Source organism: Salmo salar, chromosome 18 (genome assembly GCF_965601325.2).
Source record: "Salmo salar chromosome 18, fSalSal1, whole genome shotgun sequence".
In the NCBI taxonomy this organism is placed as follows: domain Eukaryota; kingdom Metazoa; phylum Chordata; class Actinopteri; order Salmoniformes; family Salmonidae; genus Salmo; species Salmo salar.
This window is the reverse complement of record NC_138308.1, coordinates 88,647,070-88,668,977: the sequence shown is the minus strand read 5'-3', so window position 1 is coordinate 88,668,977 and position 21,908 is coordinate 88,647,070. Positions and strand designations below refer to the sequence as shown.

At 41.9% G+C, this 21,908-nt stretch overlaps 1 protein-coding gene across 3 annotated transcripts in view; it reads left to right on the top strand.

Moving 5' to 3' along the window:
- Positions 1–568: 568 nt before the first annotated feature.
- The window catches only part of LOC106577925 (myotubularin), a 53,253-nt gene continuing 31,913 nt past the window's right edge, over positions 569–21,908 (top strand). The window contains exons 1-4 of one of the 3 annotated variants that reach the window (XM_045701547.2): positions 569–668; positions 12,644–12,748; positions 20,407–20,479; positions 21,180–21,274. In XM_045701547.2, coding sequence (XP_045557503.1) covers positions 12,680–12,748; positions 20,407–20,479; positions 21,180–21,274 — 237 coding nt within the window. In that variant the 5' untranslated portion in view covers positions 569–668; positions 12,644–12,679. Of the gene's footprint in view, positions 669–2,009; positions 2,243–12,643; positions 12,749–20,406; positions 20,480–21,179; positions 21,275–21,908 lie in introns of those variants that run through there. The other 2 variants (XM_045701545.2, XM_082965278.1) reach the window with 2 other exon arrangements.

Here is a 21,908-nt window from a genome sequence, read left to right as displayed (position 1 = left end):
TGCCTTTGCAATGACAGTGGTCTAACTAAGTTGCTGTATAATGCCTGTATGGTATAGGATCAGGGAGTCTCCCTGTCTCTAATGTAAATCTGGCTGAGTAATAGGCCTAATGAGTTTAGGGGTTAATGTTAAGATCAGGGGAGGCTGGTGGGAGGAGCGATAGGAGGACGGGCTTCTTGATAATGGCTGGGATGATATGAATGGAACGGTATCAAACACATCAAACGTATGGCAACTCTGTTCCATTTATTCCGTTACAGTAAGCCTGTTCTCCTCTAGCTCATCCCACCAGCCTCCTGTGGTTAATATAAGATACATTAAGCTATAATAGCTGAGCTTACACTTCCCCTATCTACTGTCGGTCATATTTAAACAGAAAACAATGTCAATTTATTTCCTTGTCTATATATCATATCAATAAACAAATGAATACAATATAGCCTATTCACCGCGGAAAAACATCCATAAACCATTATAGCTGGAAATATCAGGATTTACCACTAACCATTGAAAAATACAACTCCCTAAACTCTTTGCAGGGTCCGACTTGACAACCGTCCAATCCGCGTCATGACAGCTCCGCACGTGACTCTGGGTGAAGTTCTTCTTCCTGAGAGCGGTGCAAAACAGACCGACAAAATACGGGAACGGAGAATAGCAGTTTGTGGGTAAGTAACATAAATCACGAGGAAAATACCACGGCGTAGACATTTGGTGGGCTTTTTGGCAGCGGTTAGTTGATGTTACATTGTGCTGAGACGAAAGAAATGGTCTTATTAGAGTTGTAAAGTATCTCTCGGTTTGTTTTTCTGGCCTTCGCGATTTCCTGGTCGCGACTCGCTCCATGATGTCTATGCACTGACTCGAGCGTTGGCTTGGCGCTGGTGCTGGAATGGGGCAGGGGCGAAGTTGTAAAAGTTGGGTTGTCGTCTGTTTGAAGCCTTCATTTGGATGAATTCAGTTCAGTTGGTAGTTATTGCTTGTGTTTACAATATTCTTTGTGCCGTAAAGTCTTTAAGGGATGAAGCATAATGATTTTTTCCCCCCCACACAACATTGAAGCTAGTTTCGCATTCCATTTATCCTACGCCTCACTAGCTTCGGGGCAACTAGGCGAGTTTGTTGGGACATTTAATGTTGCTAACCAGTGGTAGAAAAAATACCCCAATTGTCATACTTGAGTGAAAGTAAAGATACCTTTTTCATAGAAATTAAAGTCAAGTGAAAGTCACCCAGCAAAACAAATACTACTTGAATAAAAGTCTAAACGTATTTGGGTTTTACATGTAAAAGTTATTGCTAAAACATTCTTAAGTATCAAAAGTAAAAGTGTACATGATTTCACAAATTTACGGATAGCCAGGGACACACTGCAACACTCGGACATCATTTACAAACGAAGCATTGTGTTAGTGAGTCTGCCAGATCAGAGGCAGTAGGGATGACCAGGGATGTTCCCTTAAAGTGTTTGAATTTGACCATTTTCCTGTCCAGCTAAGCATTCGAAATCCAAGGAGTACTTTTGGGTGGCAGGGACAATGTATGGAGTAAAAAGTACATCATTTTCTTTAGGTATGCAGTGGAGTAAAAGTTGTAAAAAATATAAGTAGTAAAGTACAGATACCCCCCCCCCCCCCAAAACGACCTTATTAAGTAGTACTTTAAAGTATTTTCACTTAATTACTTTACACCACTGAAGCTAACATCACTTGATTTTGGGAATCTGGCTATCCAGCAAGCAGGAATTACAAGTTGTCAGTTAGAATAGAAATTATCCTGAAATTATTTCATATCATTTTAGTGATATGGTTTAAATTCAAAACATGACTGATTCATATCTCATGTTGCATTGCAAGTTTCACTTCACTTGGGACATTCCCATGCTACTTTGTTGCTATTTGCCCACTGACTGGATACACATTGAAAGTTGGGGAGTTTTCTAGCCCTCAATCATGACTCTCAGTTCCCTAACATTGCACATAAGTAATTGGATGAAGGCGTCTTCCATACGGGGGAGTTTTGTTAAGAGCCCTGGTGTTCGTTCTGAACATTAACACACATCTCTTGCGGTACGGTTTTGGAAGCACATCAGCAAGAAATCATTTTCGAAAAACAAAAGGTTAAATTGATACACACCATTTTCATATGGTTAGTGTTCCCTATGATAGTAATATCTCCATGTTACAGCGCTTGTTTACAGAAAACAGACAGACGACAGAAGCAACCACCTGTGCTTATTAGGGTAAGTGTACCCCGAAATACATTTGTTGACATTGCTAACATATACTGCCCTAATTTTTGTAAGAAAAGTAGTGTTAAAATGAAAGATGAATCTCTCATATGAAGCTTTATGACTTTAAATCATAAGCCATAAAAATATTGGATAAAATGTCTAAAGTCTGGACTGGGCTTAATGGGTACCAAGTGTACCGTTTAAGCCCATTGGTGTTTCATATTAGCCAACCACTGAAATAATCAATTTCATTTAATTTAAATGTTCAAAACTTACAAACTGACATTTATCTCAAATGTAGAGTATATGAATGTCCCCTAAAGTTATTAAAATAAACGGATCATTGCTATTCATCATGAAAGTAGCACTTATAACAGGGGTGTGTCCAATCGTATCCACAGAGAGCAGTGTAGAGTTAGGTTTGTGTTCTTGCCAACCAGTACACACCTGATTCAACTAATCATAGACTTCAATCAATACATGATTCATTGAATCAGGTGTGTAATTACTTGGTTAGAACACCAACCTGGTCCCTCTATGGATAAGAAGCCATGAACAAAGACCATAACAACTTTCAATCAATTATCTGAAAGCTGATTCACATTTGCTGTACTACTATTCTTGTTAATTAGTTCAACTTGTCTTCCTAAAGCCTATCTGAAGACAGTTTTTAAAATCTCCCTCTCTACTGTGTCTTAAAAGTACAGGTGGTGTACCAAAAATGATTAGTCGCCCAATAGTAATCTTCTTATCCCTCATTTGTTTGTATGTTTGTCCTCTACTTGTACATCTGATATCCCTCAACCCTGAACTAATTCTTCTCTCTCAGCATCAACGACTACCTGTCCACTCCAAACGTCTTGGAGTACAGAGGTTTCTAATCTTGGTTAAGGCACAATGGCTAGATGCATAATATGCTTAACTGTAGTTTTTGTGTGTGTTTTAATCAACTTAAATCTGAACAACAAAATAACATTTATCTTCATTGAATGTTAGAGATCAACACACTATCCCTGTGTGTTTCAATGCATACTGGGCTAAATGGGAGCATACTGGGCTAAATGGGAGCATACTGGGCTAAATGGGAGCATACTGGGCTAAATGGGAGCATACTGGGCTAAATGGGAGCATACTGGGCTAAATGGGAACATACTGGGCTAAATGGGAACATACTGGGCTAAATGGGAGCATACTGGGCTTAATTGGAACAACACTGATTTATGTTGAGAGACAAAATAGCAAAGTCTACTCAATATTTTGAGGGCAATGGTTTGGACTATAAATATACACTATAGAATCCTATATTATGCATAGTTAGTATTGAACAATATTGCTTTATTGTAATTTACATTCTTTAGAGGGAATGCTTTTTATGCTACTGTTCCCTTTAAGCCCACCTGAGATAAATATCAAATTTATAAAAATGGCATCTATGCAAGGTTCATTTAACTGTAAAATAAGACAAAATGCATTTAAAAATGTACGGTTTGAATGCCTGAATCTATAATCTTGTTGTAGTTCACAGTTATGTTGCTCCTGTGTGACTGTGGCATGACTGCTAGCATGAAAAACACATATTTTCAATTGGCAAGAAGTAGTCATGACTGCTCATGAAGTATGCTGTCAGGTGCATGTATCAGCACATTCATCTCTTGTTTTGACCAAAAGTATGATCACTTACCTGAGAAGGTACAAAGAATGTGTTTATCTGAGGGTTGCCTCAACACACGTTGTTTTCAGCTTTGAAATTGGCCACTAGTGGAAACTTAAGCAACTGTCAACTTAATAATAAAACATCTGATTGGCTTAGAACAGTGGTCACCAACCGGTCGAGCGTGATTGACCAGTCCATCTCCAAGACATTTCTAGTCGATCGCCAAACATTTCTGTAAAAAACTAAACGATAAAGCCTTGCGCTCCCATTTTATTTTTGTGTTCGTCTCATGCTGTTGGCGGTAGGTGCAGCCGATTTCAGGTGCACTGCTCGCCGGCTAGTGGAAGTGTTCCGATTTTGAACCATTTCATGTGTCTGAAGGTACAAACTCTGCGGGCCTGGAGAGAAAATGAACTCCACTATAGACTACTAAAAGGTACGGAAAAATCCAATAGGTGAAATAGTTGAAATGGCAGAAAATGTTTATTTTTTAAAATGTAAATCCAAAGATGGTAGTGGGCTGAATATGCACCTAGCTATCTAGCATGCTCAGAACACCTGTGTGGAAGTGTAACTCGGGAAGTGTAGCAGAAGAAGTGGTTTGGTCAGACGGAGGCTCCATAGCTGTATGGATCTGTAACTGCTACAGTAAGTCTATCGTTTTTTTATTTTTAAGGTTTCTTTCTCGCTGATGAAAGATAAGGGCCATATGTTTCAAAAGTCGTCTCGCAATCAATGATTATTGACGTTTCCAAATGTGAACTAAAATCCTGATGCTTTGTTTTAACATGAGCCAGTTGCTGGTAGGGCTGTTGCGGTGACAGACACTGGCGGTCACGAGCCATGAAGGCAGTCAAATTCCACATCACGGTAACTAGGCTTCTCCAAGCTGTGATGCTGCTGGTCATTAGTAACCTACCAAACTTGCTAACTGCCTGGTACTCAGCACTCTATTGTCCGGCTAATCACTCTGACATCAATGCAAATGTCATCGGAAATCTAACACTTCATGAGAGCCCATGAGCTCATGTTGAGCAACATTTCTATAGGCTATGAAACGCTTTAGAACAGAGTGATGGCTCTTAACAGCAGGATCCCATCAGATTTCTATAGGCTAGGCCCATACTATTTATTTCTCTACTATCTATAGGCTAGGCCCATACTATTTATTTCTCAACTATCTATAGGCTAGGCCCATACTATTTATTTCTCAACTATCTATAGGCCAGGCCTATACTATTTATTTCTCAACTATCTATAGGCCAGGCCCATACTATTTATTTCTCAACTATCTATAGGCCAGGCCCATACTATTTATTTCTCAACTATCTATAGGCCAGGCCCATACTATTTATTTCTCAACTATCTATAGGCTAGGCCCATACTATTTATTTCTCAACTATCTATAGGCTAGGCCCATACTATTTATTTCTCAACTATCTATAGGCTAGGCCCATACTATTTATTTCTCAACTATCTATAGGCCAGGCCCATACTATTTATTTCTCAACTATCTATAGGCCAGGCCCATACTATTTATTTCTCAACTATCTATAGGCTAGGCCCATACTATTTATTTCTCAACTATCTATAGGCTAGGCCCATACTATTTATTTCTCAACTATCTATAGGCTAGGCCCATACTATTTATTTCTCAACTATCTATAGGCCAGGCCCATACTATTTATTTCTCAACTATCTATAGGCTAGGCCCATACTATTTATTTCTCAACTATCTATAGGCTAGGCCCATACTATTTATTTCTCAACTATCTATAGGCTAGGCCCATACTATTTATTTCTCAACTATCTATAGGCCAGGCCCATACTATTTATTTCTCAACTATCTATAGGCCAGGCCCATACTATTTATTTCTCAACTATCTATAGGCTAGGCCCATACTATTTATTTCTCAACTATCTATAGGCCAGGCCCATACTATTTATTTCTCAACTATCTATAGGCTAGGCCCATACTATTTATTTCTCAACTATCTATAGGCCAGGCCCATACTATTTATTTCTCAACTATCTATAGGCTAGGCCCATACTATTTATTTCTCAACTTTCTGAATAATAAGCACATTGCTTCTCTTTACAACAGGAGTATAGCCTACCTGGCTGGCATGATAATGAACCATGGGAAAAGTGTCCTCCATTTGCTATTTAAGTGCGTAGATGACATGTATTTTTCCCATGCTCCTGTTTCAATACAGGTGCATGATAATGGTCCACTCTAAATCAAAGCAAATTTCACACACATTATTTAGTGTATATCACATGTGAATTGTATATTATCACTTATGATTGATGCCCAGTGTAAGGGAAACAATGTTTATTTATTTTTTGTGGCTTTTTTTAATCATAGTTGCACACCTCGTAGCCTAGCCCATAGGCCTATATGTTTTGATAAGGTTTGTATCACAACTAAAGTGGCCAAATAACTTATTTTAAAATTAAACACATTAATCTGCGTTACAAGGGGTGTAGAGCCTAACTGGCATACATAAGCAGCGGGTGAGTTTCATAATATAATGCACCTTTTATAATAAAAGCATTACATGCATAATGTCATTTGCGGTCACATTTGATAATGGTGTTTTCCTGCTAATGGAACGTTTACGCTTATAGTCTGCTACCATGTGTGCATTTCTGCTCTTATAATGTGAAGAAAAGGCCTAATAGTTTATCAACATTTTCAACTAAACATTCTGATCTGTTGCGTCAGCCACATTGCGTAAAACATTTTTTTCTCTGCTAGTGGTTGTATTAATTTGGGATCTATCGCGTCGCACAACTGTCCCAGAATATGTTTGGAATATTTATTTCTCGCACAGAATAGGATAAGTCAACTTTTGTACTATGGAGGATAGTAGATTGACATAGGCTAGTGCTTTTGCGGTTCGTTAGGCCTACTCATCTTGTTGATGAGTAGACAGTTAATCCATTATCTTCAATATGCACCTCAGAATTTGATAAGGACGCGCAGTAGCATCCCCGATGTGTCTGTCGTCACTTGTAGCCTGTGAGAAAGACCAGATCACGTGATGGAGAGCCATGGGAGTGAGAGGTGCTTCGGAGCCCGCAGCATTCTGGGAGAAGGGCGCAATGCAGCACTCTGGGCCAAGGGCACAACGGCCACTTAGTGTGCATTACGGCATTTTTTTGTGTGCGTTACGGCCACACAAAGGGGATGCCGCCGACATTGTCATTTGCTTGTCAAATTGTGAATGAGAGACTGATGAAGTGTGTACAGCCTGCGCAAAAATCTAAGCAGAGCATGTGCCTTTCAAGCCACTTTTTTGAAATCATCATTAGTCACATCATGCAACCTTACAATGTATTAAAAATCAAAACATATAGCCCAACGTTTGTAGAACAACTAAGGTAACATTAATAACTATAAATTAAGCATAAAGGAGTACCTATTTCTTTGTTAAACGCTCAACACATTTATAGCCGCATGTGCGCTCTCCCTCAAATTGATTTGGAGAAAATATCCTTTCTATTTTATTCAGCTTTGTTCAATTGTATTCTTCATACTATAAAATAATGCAAAGGAATTCTAAGCAAATCTTGTCTGCTAAATGAACTAGTGTCGCCCACAGCCATATGGCATAGCCAGATCAGGACCTAACATAAGGACAACTCAGAGTATGCTATTCTGTTATTCTGAAATAGGCTACATTTTCTTCTTATCATATTTCTTTTGACCTGTCTAAAATAAATCATGGATTTATTGGGAAGGTGTAGGCTATATTACATGGATTTACATGGAGACTTTTTAAAATGTAGATGTTCGAAAAGTCCTCATCAGTGGCTTTTGTGGAAGCCAGGAGATGGTAAACGCGTTTATGTTAATTAACGGTTAATTACCGTGAGACCGACGTTATTTTGGCTGATGAAATGTCGTGACCGCCACAGCCCCTGGTCGTGGGGAAAGCAGGGTTGAAAAACAGGGAGAAGGCCTAGTTCGAGAGCTAAGGAGTTTTCATGCTGTTGCAACATTGTTGTGTTATTGTTGCGATGATACACTATATATACTAATGTACACTACCAGTCAAAAGTTTGGACACACCTACTAATTCAAGGGTTTTCCTTTATTTTTACAATTTTCTACATTATAGAATAATAAAGACAAACTATGAATTAACACATATCGAATCATATAGTAACCAAAAAAGTGTTAACCAAATCAAAATCTACTTTATATTTGAGATTCTTCAAAAAGCCAACCCTTTCCTTGATGACAGCTTTGCACACTCTTGGCATTCTCCACAAATGAACTTTTAACAAGGCACACCTGTTAATTGAAATGCATTCCAGCTGACTACCTCATGAAGCTGTTTGAGGCAAAGGGTGGCAACTTTTGAAGAATCTCAAATATGTTTTGATTTGTTTATCACTTTTACTATGTACAAAATTGTAAAAATAAAGAAAAACCCTCGGCTGTGTAGGTGTGTCCAAACTTTTGACTGGTACTGTATGTGGACACCCCTTCAAGTTAGTGGATTTGGCCATTTCAGCCACATCTGTTGCGGACGGGTGTATAAAATTGAGCACACCGCCATGCAATCTCCATAGACAAACATTGGCAGTAGAATGGCCTTATTGAAGAGCTCAGTGACTTTCAACTTGGCACCGTCATAGGATGCCACCTTTCCAACAAGTCACGTCTGTCAAAGTTCTGCCCTGCTAGAGCTGCCCCGGTCAACTGTAAGTGCTGTTATTGTGAAGTGGAAACCTCTAGGAGCAACAACTGCACAGCCTCAAAGTGGTAGGCCACACAAGCTCACAGAACGGGACTGCCGAGTGCTGAAGCGCGCAGCGCGTGAAAATCACCTGTCCATGGTTGCATCATTCACTAGAGTTCCAAATTTCCTCTGGAAGCAACGTCAGCACAAGAACTGGGTTTCCATGGCCGAGCAGCCCCACACAAGCCTAAGGTCACCATGTGCAATACCAAGTGTCGGCTGTAGTGATGTAAAGCGCGCCGCCATTGGACTCTGGAGCAGTGGAAACGCGTTCTCTGGAGTGATGAATCATGCTTCACCATATGGCAGTACAACGGACGAATTTGGGTTTGGTGGATGCCAGGAAAACGATATCTGCCCCAATGCATAGTGTCAACTGTAAAGTTTGGTGGAGGAGGAATGGTTGTCTGGGGCTGTTTTTCATGGTTCGGGGTAGGCCCCTTAGTTCCAGTGAAGGGAAATGCTTAACGCTACAGCATACACTGACATTCTAGACGATTCTGTGCTTCCAACTTTGTGGCAACCGTTTGCGGAAGGCCCTTTCCTGTTTCAGCATGACAATGGCGTGCACAAAGCCAGGTCAAATATTTGTATAACTAAACCAAGACAGACCACAGCCTGTTTCCAATGGGAACAAATGAGTCATAGTGGGCAGAACAAGCAAGGAGGTGGGCAGAGCCAAGCATGAGCTAGCGAGATCCTATTAGCCCGTTCTAGCATACATCTGCATATTTCCTTTAAGGAACGCCTGCTCTGTGAAATGTGCGTTTGCAATAACTCAATTCGCCTCTGTACTCCTAAACAATGTGATTTAAAAAAAATATATACTTTAGTAAAAGTTAGTCTACAATACGTAGTCTAATCTGTTCATAACAGATTCTAGTTTGGAAACATAACTGTATTGAGATCTAATGTTTCATCGATTGAGGACATTTGCAGAATGTCGGCCAAAATCCATCTTTTCCCACTGTCGGCCACTGGGCTTCCCCTCAAAGCCATATTTGGTTGTGAATGGAAACGCCAAGCGGATGCTTCACATTTTATACATCTGGTGAAATATCTATCTCATTGTTCTATTTGTGGCGAGGTCCATACAGAAATGGTTCGTCGAGATCGGTGTTGAAGAACTTGACTGGCCTGCACAGAGCCCTGACCTCAATCTTAAAGTTGTTCGATGGGGTTAATTGGAACGCTGACTACGAGCCTGGCCTAATCGCCCAACATCAGTGCCCAACCTCATTAATGCTCTTGTGGCTGAATGGAAGCAAGTCCCTGCAGAAATGTTCAATCATCTAGCCGTGGAAAGCCTTCCCAGAAGAGTGGAGGCTGTTATAGCCGCAAAGGTGGGGACCAACTCTATATTAATGCCCATGATTCTGGAATGAGATGTTCAACGAGCAAACCAACAGGTGTCCACATACACTGTACACTACATTACCAAAAGTATCACTGGTGTTATATGTAGGGCCTGTAATATTCACTGACAGCATTATCCATGAAAATATAGGCTAGCCATTTTCCGTTAGTCATCCTTACGATGGCTTTTAATATTCACACAAAGCTTGAAAATAAACATTTATAGAGTCATTACAGGATTCGTGTGGATATTTATTACCATATAAATGTATCAAAATAGTTTTTCATTCATTTGAAAGAGGTCATCAGAAAACTGAATATAGGACGTCCATTTATTCAGCATCAGCCTCCAGTATGATAACATTAACAATGAGCGGTTTTGATTTGGCCCTATGCTCTCCCCGGGGAGGTGTGTGTCTCTGTGTGATGGATTGAATACATAGGAGTAGTCTGTCAGTGACGTATGATCAGGGCTTGCTAATCGTGACAGCCAGGGCAGCCCCCCCTCGTGCCCTTTCCCTCCACCTCCCACCCTCCACTTCACTTACCAAACCACAGTAACTGTCAAGTGTGTTTGTCTGTCAGACATTATAAATAGCCATATGCCTAGCTCCTCGTCTCGACGCAGTGTAGTGCTTCTCTCTGAACCCATGTTTCTGGAACAGATATAGAGGTCACCGCTTTCCATTCAAATGATTAATGGCCTGACTTGCACCTTCAGCATTTAAAGAGGCAGTCCGTGTTTGGAGTTTTTGAATCAATGATATGTAATCTAAGCCTAGCCAATGAAATATATGACCTACCAATGCCTCATGAGCTAACTGAGCTGACTTACCCCCAGCAGAACCCCAAATATAATCTTCTTTTACTCCATTGATCTAAACAATAGTATTGTAAACAAACACTAGTTTCAAAACATGGTTCAAATTATCATTTTGTTCCCATGGGGCCAAACTTCCTGCCATCCAGGACCTATATACAAGGTGGTGTCAGAGGAAGGCCCCAAAAATTGTCAGACTCCAGTCAGGGCCTCCTGAGTGGCGCAGTGGTCTAAGCTGTGTCGCTAGAGATTCTGAGTTCGAGTCCAGGCTCTGTCGCAGCCGACCTCGACCGGGAGACCCCTGGGGCGGCGCACAATTGGCCCAGCGTCGTCCGGGTTAGGGGAGGGTTGGGATATCCTTGTCCCATCGCGATCTAGCGACTCCTGTGGTGGACCGGGCACAGTGCATGCTGACACGGTCGCCAGGTGTACGGTGTTTCCTCCAACACATTGGTACGGCTGGCTTCCAGGTTAAGTGGGCATTGTGTCAAGAAGCAGTGTGGCTTGGCGGGGTCCTGTTTAGGAGGACGCACGGCTCTCGACCTTCACCTCTCCAGAGTCCGTACTGGAGTTGCAGCGACGTGACAAGACTAACTACCAATTGAATACCACGAAAAAAAGGAGTACATTAACATTTATTTTTTTTAAATGTAAAAGTAAGACTCCAGTCACCCTGTTCATAGACTGTTCTCTCTGCTACCGCACGGCAAACGGTACCGGAGCGCCAAGTCTAGGTCCAAAAGGCTCCTTGACAGCTTCTACCCCCAAGCCATAAGACTGCTGAACAGCTTATCAAATGGCCACCCAGACTATTTACATTGACCCCCCCCCCCTGGTTTATACACTGCTACTACACGCTTTTTATTATTTATGCATAGTCACTTTGCCCCTACCAACATGTGCAAATGACCTCAACCAACCTGTACCCCCTGTATATAGCCTCATTATTTATATTTTATTGTTACTCTATTATAATTGCTTTACTTTATTTAGTAAATATTTTCTTAACTGTGTTGGTTAAGGGCTTATAAGTATTCGGCGCATGTGACTAATAAAATTAGATTTGATTTGGATCGTCTGTCCTTGCATTCATAGCTCTGTGAATTTGATAGTAGTTCTGCCCACCTTTCTCCTTTCCGACCCCTCCCTGTTTATCAAACATATTTTTGTTTTATCTGGGATTGTCCCTTTAAACTCACATGGTCTGTCGGTTTCATATTGCTGAACTAGGCTATGTGATACTAAAATATAACTCAAGTGGTCACTACTTCTTACTGTACCTCCTTCAGATGAGTCTTAGCTGTGTGTGTGTGTGATAGTAAATCAATGTAAGCTAATTCATGAGACATTTGTAAAACATTAAAGCTTCCACCACTTTTGGCACTCACCAGTATACACACACACTTTCTCTTTCCATATCTCATTGTGATGGATCAGCCACAGGTACTTTCCTTTTCATTGCATCATCATGGCAGCTGTTGGAAAGAGGAGAGAAAGGAAGAGAACGCCACATTTTGTTGACGTCTCTCTCTGTCCTTGAATAAGCTATAGCAGGTGGTAGTAACCACTGTCTCTTTGATGAGCCAAGTACTGTACTTTCACTGTAGGGAGTGGTGTGACACTGACAGGGCAGATATTAGTCTGTGAAAGACCTTCGCTGTGACTGTCTTCAGAAGGGAATGGCAATGCGGTTCTTCTTTTTGGGCTAACTGACCGAGAGAGGCAACGGTCTCAATGACCTGATTCATTAATATCTTACTTTTGTTCTCTCCTCTCCATCTCTCCTCCTTTTCTCCCTCACCACTCCTCCCTATCTCCTCCTGTAGAGTCAGTCAGTGGAAGAAGTACTCCCCTGTAGAGTCATGGCCTCTGCTTCAATACCAGTCTACAACTCCTCTAATAATCCCCTGGAAAACAGCTCCAATCACAATGTAAGTGTGTTCAGTGTGTGTCTTTCTCTCTCTCACTCGCTCTCTTTCCCTTCTCTCTAATTTTTAGTTCTCCATCTCTGTATACTCCTCTAACTCTCTCTCTCTCTGGTCTGTCTGTGTGTGTTCAGTGTTTTTGTTGTGGTTTGCAGCATGTACAGTTGAAGTCGAAAGTTTACATACACCTTAGCCAAATACATTTAAACTTAGTTTTTCACAATTCCTGACATTTAATCATAGTCAAAATTCCATGTCTTAGGTCAATTAGGATCACCACTTTATTTTAAGAATGTGAAATGTCAGAATAATAGTAGAGAGAATGATTTATTTCAGCTTTTATTTCTTTCATCAGATTCCCAGTGGGTCAGAAGTTTACATACACTCAATTAGTATTTTGTATCATTGCCTTTAAATTGTTTAACTTGGGTCAAATGTTTCGGGTAGCCTTCCACAAGCTTCCCACAAGAAGTTGGGTGAATTTTGGCCCATTCCTCCTGACAGAGCTGGTGTAACTGAGTCAGGTTTGTAGGCCTCCTTGCTCGCACACGCTTTTTCAGTTCTGCCTACATTCTCTATGGGATTGAGGTCAGGGCTTTGTGATTGCCACTCCAATACCTTCACTTTTGTTGTCCACAACTTTGGAAGTATGCTTGAGGTCATTGTCCATTTGGAAGACCCATTTGCGACCAAGCTTTAACTTCCTGACTGATGTCTTGAGATGTTGCTTCAATATATCCACATAAGTTTCCTACCTCATGATGCCATCTATTTTTGAAGTGCACCAGTCCCTCCTGCAGCAAAGCACCCCCAAAACATGATGCTGGCACCCCCATGCTTCACGATTGGGATGGTGTTTTTCGGCTTGCAAGCCTCCCCCTTATGGCCAAACAGTTCTATTTTTGTTTCATCAGACCAGAGGACATTTCTCCAAAAAGTACGATCTTTGTCCCCATGTGCAGTTGCAAATAATCTGGCTTTTTTTATTGCGGTTTTGGAGCAGTGGCTTCTTCCTTGCTGAGCAGCCTTTCAGGTTATGTTGATATAGGACTCGTTTTACTGTGGATATAGATACTTTTGTACCTGTTTCCTCCAGCATCTTCACAAGGTCCTTTGCTGTTGTTCTGGGATTGATTTGCACTTACCGTACAACCTGTAATAAACTGTCTCAGCGGTTAGGCTCGGCAGTAAAGATGACACCGTACGACCTGTAATAAACTGTCTCAGCGGTTAGGCTCGGCAGTAAAGATAACACCTACACATTAAAACCAGTAGATGGTAGTGCTGATGTCGTCCACGTGTTCCTTCAGAAAACTCCCGACGGCGCATGAAGCCGGAAGCATTTGAATTTGAAGTGCTCCATATTGCTGAATGCCGCTAAGGGTCGTGGTGAAATGGCCGTAAATAACAAAGGATCATGTCTGACGTAGTCGTTTTCATCCAGCCTGAGAGAGTCAACCGGGAGCCTCCTCGTAGCCTGCCGGCCCATGATTGGTCCGTGTCAGCACATGGTGCTGTGTGAAGACAAATGTAGTAGTCAGAATGGATCACTATTTCATTAAATATCTGGATTTGTAGCCAACTTTAAAATCAGTTACTGTCGGGATCGAATTTGAGTCCAACGCGTCCGTCTACATTTTTTGGGTTCAGTCGTTCTGGCGATGGTAATTTTACATAGGCTTTCTAGGGCAGACCAGGGCTTTTGGCAGCGCTAGGTTGCTACACAGTAGCCAACCAGCAGAGCTCGTGACTTCATGCTCCAGACCTGACAATGGAGGACTGATATAGTGAGTGTGTGTCAAGAACCTGACTCACAAATCCATATTCAGAGTTGTGTTCAGTGTATGTCCCGTAAGGTCTAGCCTAAATGGACTACACTCTGTACAAGCTGTGTTTAACCAGCCTCGTTCCCGTATGGATAGGTGACTTATAAATGGCTAGTTAGGTTAGTCTCCTTATTCATTAATAAACTGTGCACCTTTTAATAAACCATTTACCTGTTAATAAATCATGTATCTGTTAATAAACCATGTACCTGTTACTAGCTCCTAGCTGCGCCTGTTTAGCCTCTTCTGTCATGAATCTGTTTATTTTCCCTCTGACCTCCGTAGTCAGTAGCGCCGTCCTAAATCTGCAGCGCTGAAAGCTCCCATGTAGGAACTCTGTCTGTGTTGCCCTGACAACCAGCATCATCAAGGCAAACGCCTGCTGCTGGAGCACTAGCATCATGTATGACAGTTGGAAAATGTAAGGCTGGTTGTTTTCAAACCTCTCCTCGGAGACCCCCAGATTAGATATAGCCTTGAACTATCTCACCTGATTTACCTACCCAGGAGTGGTTAGAACACCTGAGGCCATCTAGGTTAGTTTCTCACTACAGAGACCCTCTTTCACACTCGGATTAGTCATTCTTCTTGGCTTTCCAATCAGGAAGTGCCAGAGTGGTAGCCAATAAAAACAGTGCTCTCGTAGCGTTGAGAGTTTTCCATGCAAAACAAATGACTGCTAGGTACAGTAATATGGACACAAGTGTGGCTTTGTCGAGCCCTGGGGAGGCCAGGTCTCTCGCACTATTATGTCTCTCATACACAGTGTGGCTGGATTGGCAACCAGTTCTCTCAGTAGGGTGACTGAGGTGTTGTGTGGTCAGACTGACAGAGGGATTGGTAGCAGGCTGGGATTTCTGCATGTGCACACGCACACATGGGCACAGTATTACCCCTGGACACTAACGTCAGTTTGTAGTTACCCCTACTGATGGTTAGGGTTGGGTTATACCTTCTGTAGTTACCCCTACTAATGGTTAGGGTTGGGGGGGGGGGTTATACCTTCTGTAGTTGGACCGTTTAAGTGTTGGAGGAGCAATGATTGTTGAGGACGTTATTAATGAATCAAACGGGCCTGGCTGTGCTTCGGGCTGCCGCGCACACAAAAACGGAATCTGCACGGACACGTGACACAGCATAAAACAATGTGCCCAGAAAAACAAAAAACACGCTATTTACTCAACCTGTGTTAGTCCAACACCATGATCACACTGTCGCCAATAGCAACAACAGCATCACATCAAAGGTGATAGGCTGGTGGTGCTGAAAGGACAGTGACTGTAATACCTATGCACTCCATTGCGCTGAAGGGGAGAGGGTTTTGGTGAAACACAGACAAGCCTTTGTACACTCTTGGCATTCTCTCAACCAGCTTCACCTGGAATGCTTTTCCAACAGTCTTGAAGGAGTTCCCACATATGCTGAGCACTTGTTGGCTGCTTTTCCTTCACTCTGCGGTCCAACTCATCCCAAACCATCTTAATTGGGTTGAGGTTGGGTGATCTGTTGCAGCATTCCATCACTCTCCTTCTTGGTCAAATAGCCCTTACACAGCATGGGGGTGTGTTGGGTCATTGTCCTGTTGAAAAACAAATGATAGTCTCACTATAAGCGTAAACAGGCGTATCGCTGCAGAATGCTGTGGTAGCCATGCTGGTTAAGTGTGCCTTTTTAAATTCTAAATAAATCAATGTCACCAGCAAAGCACCCCCACACCATCACACCTCCTCCATGCTTCACGGTGGAAACCACACATTCGGAGATCATCCGTTCACCTACTCGGCGTCTCACAAAGACACGGCGGTTGGAACCAGAAATCTCAAATTTGGACTCTCAGACCAAAGATCAGATTTCCAACGGTCTATTGCTCATTTCTTGGCCCAAGCAAGTCTCTTCTTACTATTGGTGTCCTTTAGTAGTGGTTTCTTGCAGCAATTCGACCATGAAGGCCTGATTTAACGCAGTCTCCTCTGAACAGTTGATGTTGAGATGTGTCTGTTACTTGAACTCTGTAGCATTTATTTGGGCTGCAATCTGAGGTGCAGTTAATTGTAATAAACTTATCCTCTGCAGCAGAGAATTCTGGGTCTTCCTTTCCTGTGGCTGTCCTCATGAGAGCCAGTTTCATCATAGTGCTTGATGGTATTTGTGCCTGCACTTGAATAAACGTTCAAAGTTCTTGAATTTTTCCGGATTAACTGACTTTCATGTCTTAAAGTAATTATGGACTGTCGTTTTTCTTTGCTTATTTGAGCTGTTTTGCCATAATATGGATTTAGCCCTATTTGGTAAAATACCATCTTCTGTATACCAACCCTTCCTTGTCACAAGTGATTGGCTGAAATGCATTAAGAAGGGGAAAAAAAAGTCCACAAATTAACTTTTAACAAGACACACCTGTTAATTGAAATGCATTCCAGGTGACTACCTCATGAAGCTGGTTGAGAGAATGCCAGGAGTCTGCAAAGCTGTCATCAAGGCAAAGGGTGTCTATTTTGAAGAATCTCAAATATAAAATACATTTTGATTTTAACACTTTTTTTTTTTGTTACTACATGATTCCATATGTGTTGATGTCTTCACTATAATTCCACAATGTAGCAAATAGTAAAAATAAATGAATAACCCTTGAATGAGTAGTTGTTCTAAACCTTTTGACTGGTGCTAAATATATAGGCTACGTCTCTGTAGCTGTTGTAGTAAACAGACCAGTTCTACTAGTGTTTCTCTGACACCCCTCATTAACTCCAGAGAAATACACTGAGTGTACAAAACCACTAAGGACATGTTGCTATGACTCCAATGCTTCCCACAGTTGTGTCAAGTTGGCTAGATGTCCTTTGGGTGGTGGACCATTCTTGATACACACGGGAAACTGTTGAGCGTTATAATCCCAGCAGCTTTGCAGTTCTTGACCCAAACCGGTGCGCCTGGCACCTACTACCATACCCCGTTCAAATGCACTTAACACATACACAATCCGTGTCTCCAATTGTCTCAAAGCTTAAACATCCTTCTTTAACCGCTCACCTCCATTGATCTATACTGCTTTTGAAGTGGATTCAATAAGTGACATCAATAAGTGACATAGCTTTCACTTGGATTCACCTGGTCAGTCTATGATCATGGGAAGAGCGGGTGTCCTTAATGTTGTGTAGATTACATGGTGTAATTACAAGCAGTGTTCCCTCTAAGGCAGGACTGCCGCGCAGAAGAAATGCCTCGCAGAGACACAAGTGATTGAACGTCACCGAGTTCACGATAAATAGTAAAACGTTTTTTTATGTGATCGAATCAACATTATCAGCCCCTTTTCAATGCAACAAACCAAAACAAATGTAACTTTGCATGATTGAGTCTGTGATTTTGTTGTAGGCAGAGCGCAAAAGGGGTAGCAGCCCACGAGCAGTCTTTCAATCACCTGGGAGTGAATGCGCTTTTCAGATCAGTTCAGAGCACAGGTGTACATTTTGTTGATATTATTTTCTAGTTGGTGAGTTATTAGCCCAGTTATAGGTCTGCTCTTCCTACAAGAGCACAAAACATGGAGGCTACATTTCCAGCTGTCAGGTAAAAAGCTTAGTCCTTAATTAACAGGGCAGTGTTGTATTTTGAGACCGGCTTGAATATGTAAATACGCCAATAGGCAGAGGGGAAGCCTACATTGTCTAATTCTCTGTATGGTAGTAATACATTGTATTTTGTCAAATGTTTTCTTGCATAATTTATTTTTATTTCACCTTTTTATTTAACCAGGTAGGCCAGTTCAGAACAAGTTCTCATTTACAACTGTGACCTGGCCAAGATGAAGCAAAGCAGTTCAACAAAAAAACAATAGTTACACATGGAATAAACAAACATACAGTCAATAACACAATAGAAACGTCTATATACAGTGTATGCAAATACATACAGACAAATACAATGCAATTTACAGTCCCCTATTTGGCCCATGTCAAAAAAGTAGTCATGTCAAGCTCTTCATAATGTGAACTTTTTAGAAGTCTCTAGCAATGTAGGCCTGCACTGAACATCACATATATATCCTACTGTAGCCCTGCACTGAACACCACATATATATCCTACTGTAGGCCTGCACTGAACACCACATATATATCCTACTGTAGGCCTGCACTGAACACCACATATATATCCTACTGTAGGCCTGCACTGAACACCACATATATATCCTACTGTAGGCCTGCACTGAACATCACATATATATTCTACTGTAGGCCTGCACTGAACACCACATATATATCCTACTGTAGGCCTGCACTGAACATCACATATATATCCTACTGTAGGCCTGCACTGAACACCACATATATATCCTACTGTAGGCCTGCACTGAACACCACATATATATATCCTACTGTAGGCCTGCACTGAACACCACATATATATATCCTACTGTAGGCCTGCACTGAACACCACATATATATTCTACTGTAGGCCTGCACTGAACACCACATATATATTCTACTGTAGCTCTGCACTGAACACCACATATATATCCTACTGTAGGCCTGCACTGAACACCACATATATCCCACTGTAGGCCTGCACTGAACACCATATATATCCTACTGTAGGCCTGCACTGAACACCACATATATCCTACTGTAGGCCTGCACTGAACACCACATATATATTCTACTGTAGGCCTGCACTGAACACCACATATATATATTCTACTGTAGGCCTGCACTGAACACCACATATATCCTGCTGTAGGCCTGCACTGAACACCACATATATTCTACTGTAGGCCTGCACTGAACACCACATATATATTCTACTGTAGGCCTGCACTGAACACCACATATATATCCTACTGTAGGCCTGCACTGAACACCACATATATTCTACTGTAGGCCTGCACTGAACACCACATATATATTCTACTGTAGGCCTGCACTGAATACCACATCTATCCTGCTGTAGGCCTGCACTGAACACCACATATATATCCTGCTGTAGGCCTGCACTGAACACCACATATATATCCTGCTGTAGAACCTGCACTGAACACCACATATATATCCTGCTGTAGGCCTGCACTGAACACCACATATATATCCTGCTGTAGGCCTGCACTGAACACCACATATATATCCTACTGTAGGCCTGCACTGAACACCACATATATATTCTACTGTAGGCCTGCACTGAACACCACATATATATTCTACTGTAGGCCTGCACTGAACACCACATCTATCCTGCTGTAGGCCTGCACTGAACACCACATATATATCCTGCTGTAGGCCTGCACTGAACACCACATATATATCCTACTGTAGGCCTGCACTGAACACCACATATATATCCTACTGTAGGCCTGCACTGAACACCACATATATCCTACTGTAGGCCTGCACTGAACACCACATATATATTCTACTGTAGGCCTGCACTGAACACCACATATATCCTACTGTAGACTATATCATAGACATCAAAAGCTATTTCCATGTGAACATGTTCTGGGATTTGCTCCATTGGTTTTGTTGGTAGACCTACATTATGCTCCAATAGCCACAATATCCTATTGGCTACTGTCTAAAACTGTAAGGTTTTCACTGTAAACGCGTGCTGGAAGTTGCACAAAATTCTCACAAGCTTCAAGTTTCCACTCATGACCTAAAAAGTTGCTCAGTTCCCCCCCAAAACATTTTGGGCCAACATTTGATTACAAGTGCTTGTAATATTTTGTGTTTTTTACAAAGGAAAGTGCTAAGCAATGGCAGTAATTGTGTACACATCTACAGTCGTGTCATACCTGGCTCTGTCTGTGTTTTTCTGTCATGTTAACATCCCTCTGTTGCTCTGCAGGCGTCCAGAGAGAGTCTGAAAATGGAACCACTGGCAGACTGCAGCTTGCTGCCCGGAGAGGAGAGAATCATAGGTGTGTGTGTGTTCTTCTAAGCCAGTGATTTTGTTTGTTTTTATCTTGGGGCACTAGTACCCATGGGGGTACATGATCTATCCACAATGGATACTTATTCTAAGACTCGGCTTCCTATTCTATTAGTACGGTACAGAGAAATATTTCTGTACGTTCGGTCTGATGGCCTTCCTCCAGACTCGGACCTTTCTAATGGGAACAGATCTTAGAATGACCTGGTTTCACTTCTGTTGTGATAGTTTTTTTTTTAATGTGAATCTGATCTGTGTTCTGGCGTGTCAGTATAGTAAATATAGCGAGAGAAACCCTGTTGGTTTTGTCACAGGAGAGACTAAATATAGAACCTCTCCAACCAAGTCAGCTTGAATTGTTACTAGTCTCTCTCTCTCTTCCTCTCTCTCTCTCTTCCTCTCTCTCTCTGTGTGTGGAGTCATTTCTGGTAGCTATAGCTTGGAGAATTAAGAAGAAAGGAGGGCAGAGTAGGAGAATGATAGGAAGTTATGTGGAAAGTACAGACAGGTTGAGTGCAGCTTTTGTCTTGCTGTTAGTGTTGTATTGTGGTTAATGTTTGGTTACAATATGGTTCATTGTCAACATGGCTTGTTCAGTGTGGGGGTGGATGGTGGAAATGGGTGTGTAAGTCATTTCCCGTCCCTCTCACTCGCTCTCTCGTTCACACTCTCTCTCTCGCACTCTCCAGACAAAGACATCATCTATATCTGTCCATTCAGTGGAGCTCTCAAAGGCAAAGTCTTCATCACTAACTACAGACTCTACTTCAAGAGTGCAGACGCAGTGAGTGACACACACACACCCACACACACACACTCTAGAGGGGTGATCTACTCCTAGACATCTGTGGCAGACAGATTGAAGTCAGCAGAATTCCCAGTCAGTCTAAATGACATGTCTGCTGCAGAAGTGTAGACCCATGCATGCTCCTTGGTGTCAAAGACCTCTTTGATCTATAGGCCCTAGCTGGATGTGGCATTAAAACACTATGTTACAGTGTATATGGTGGTCTTGTATTATTGAGGGAGTCCTAATGAAGTAGACCAAGATCTATGACAGATGGGCAACACCCACACATCACTGATCTGCATTGTGCTTGTTATAGCACCCTACTATATGTGTACTGAATGGGAGTTGGCAGTTGTTGGAATAGGGGATGAAAAGAAAGGAAGAGGGGTATGGAGGACAGGAAGAAAGGAAGCAGTGTTTGAGGACCACCTGCGAGGTGAGGGAGAGAGACAGTCCACCTCAACTTGCTTAATCAAGTGTTACGTGTGTGTTGGTGGGTATAATGGTTACAGTCTTAAATAAAGCAACATGTCTACACACACACACACACACACACACACACACACACACACACACACACACACACACACACACACAGGGTGTGACAGTATTGGGGAAAAATACACGG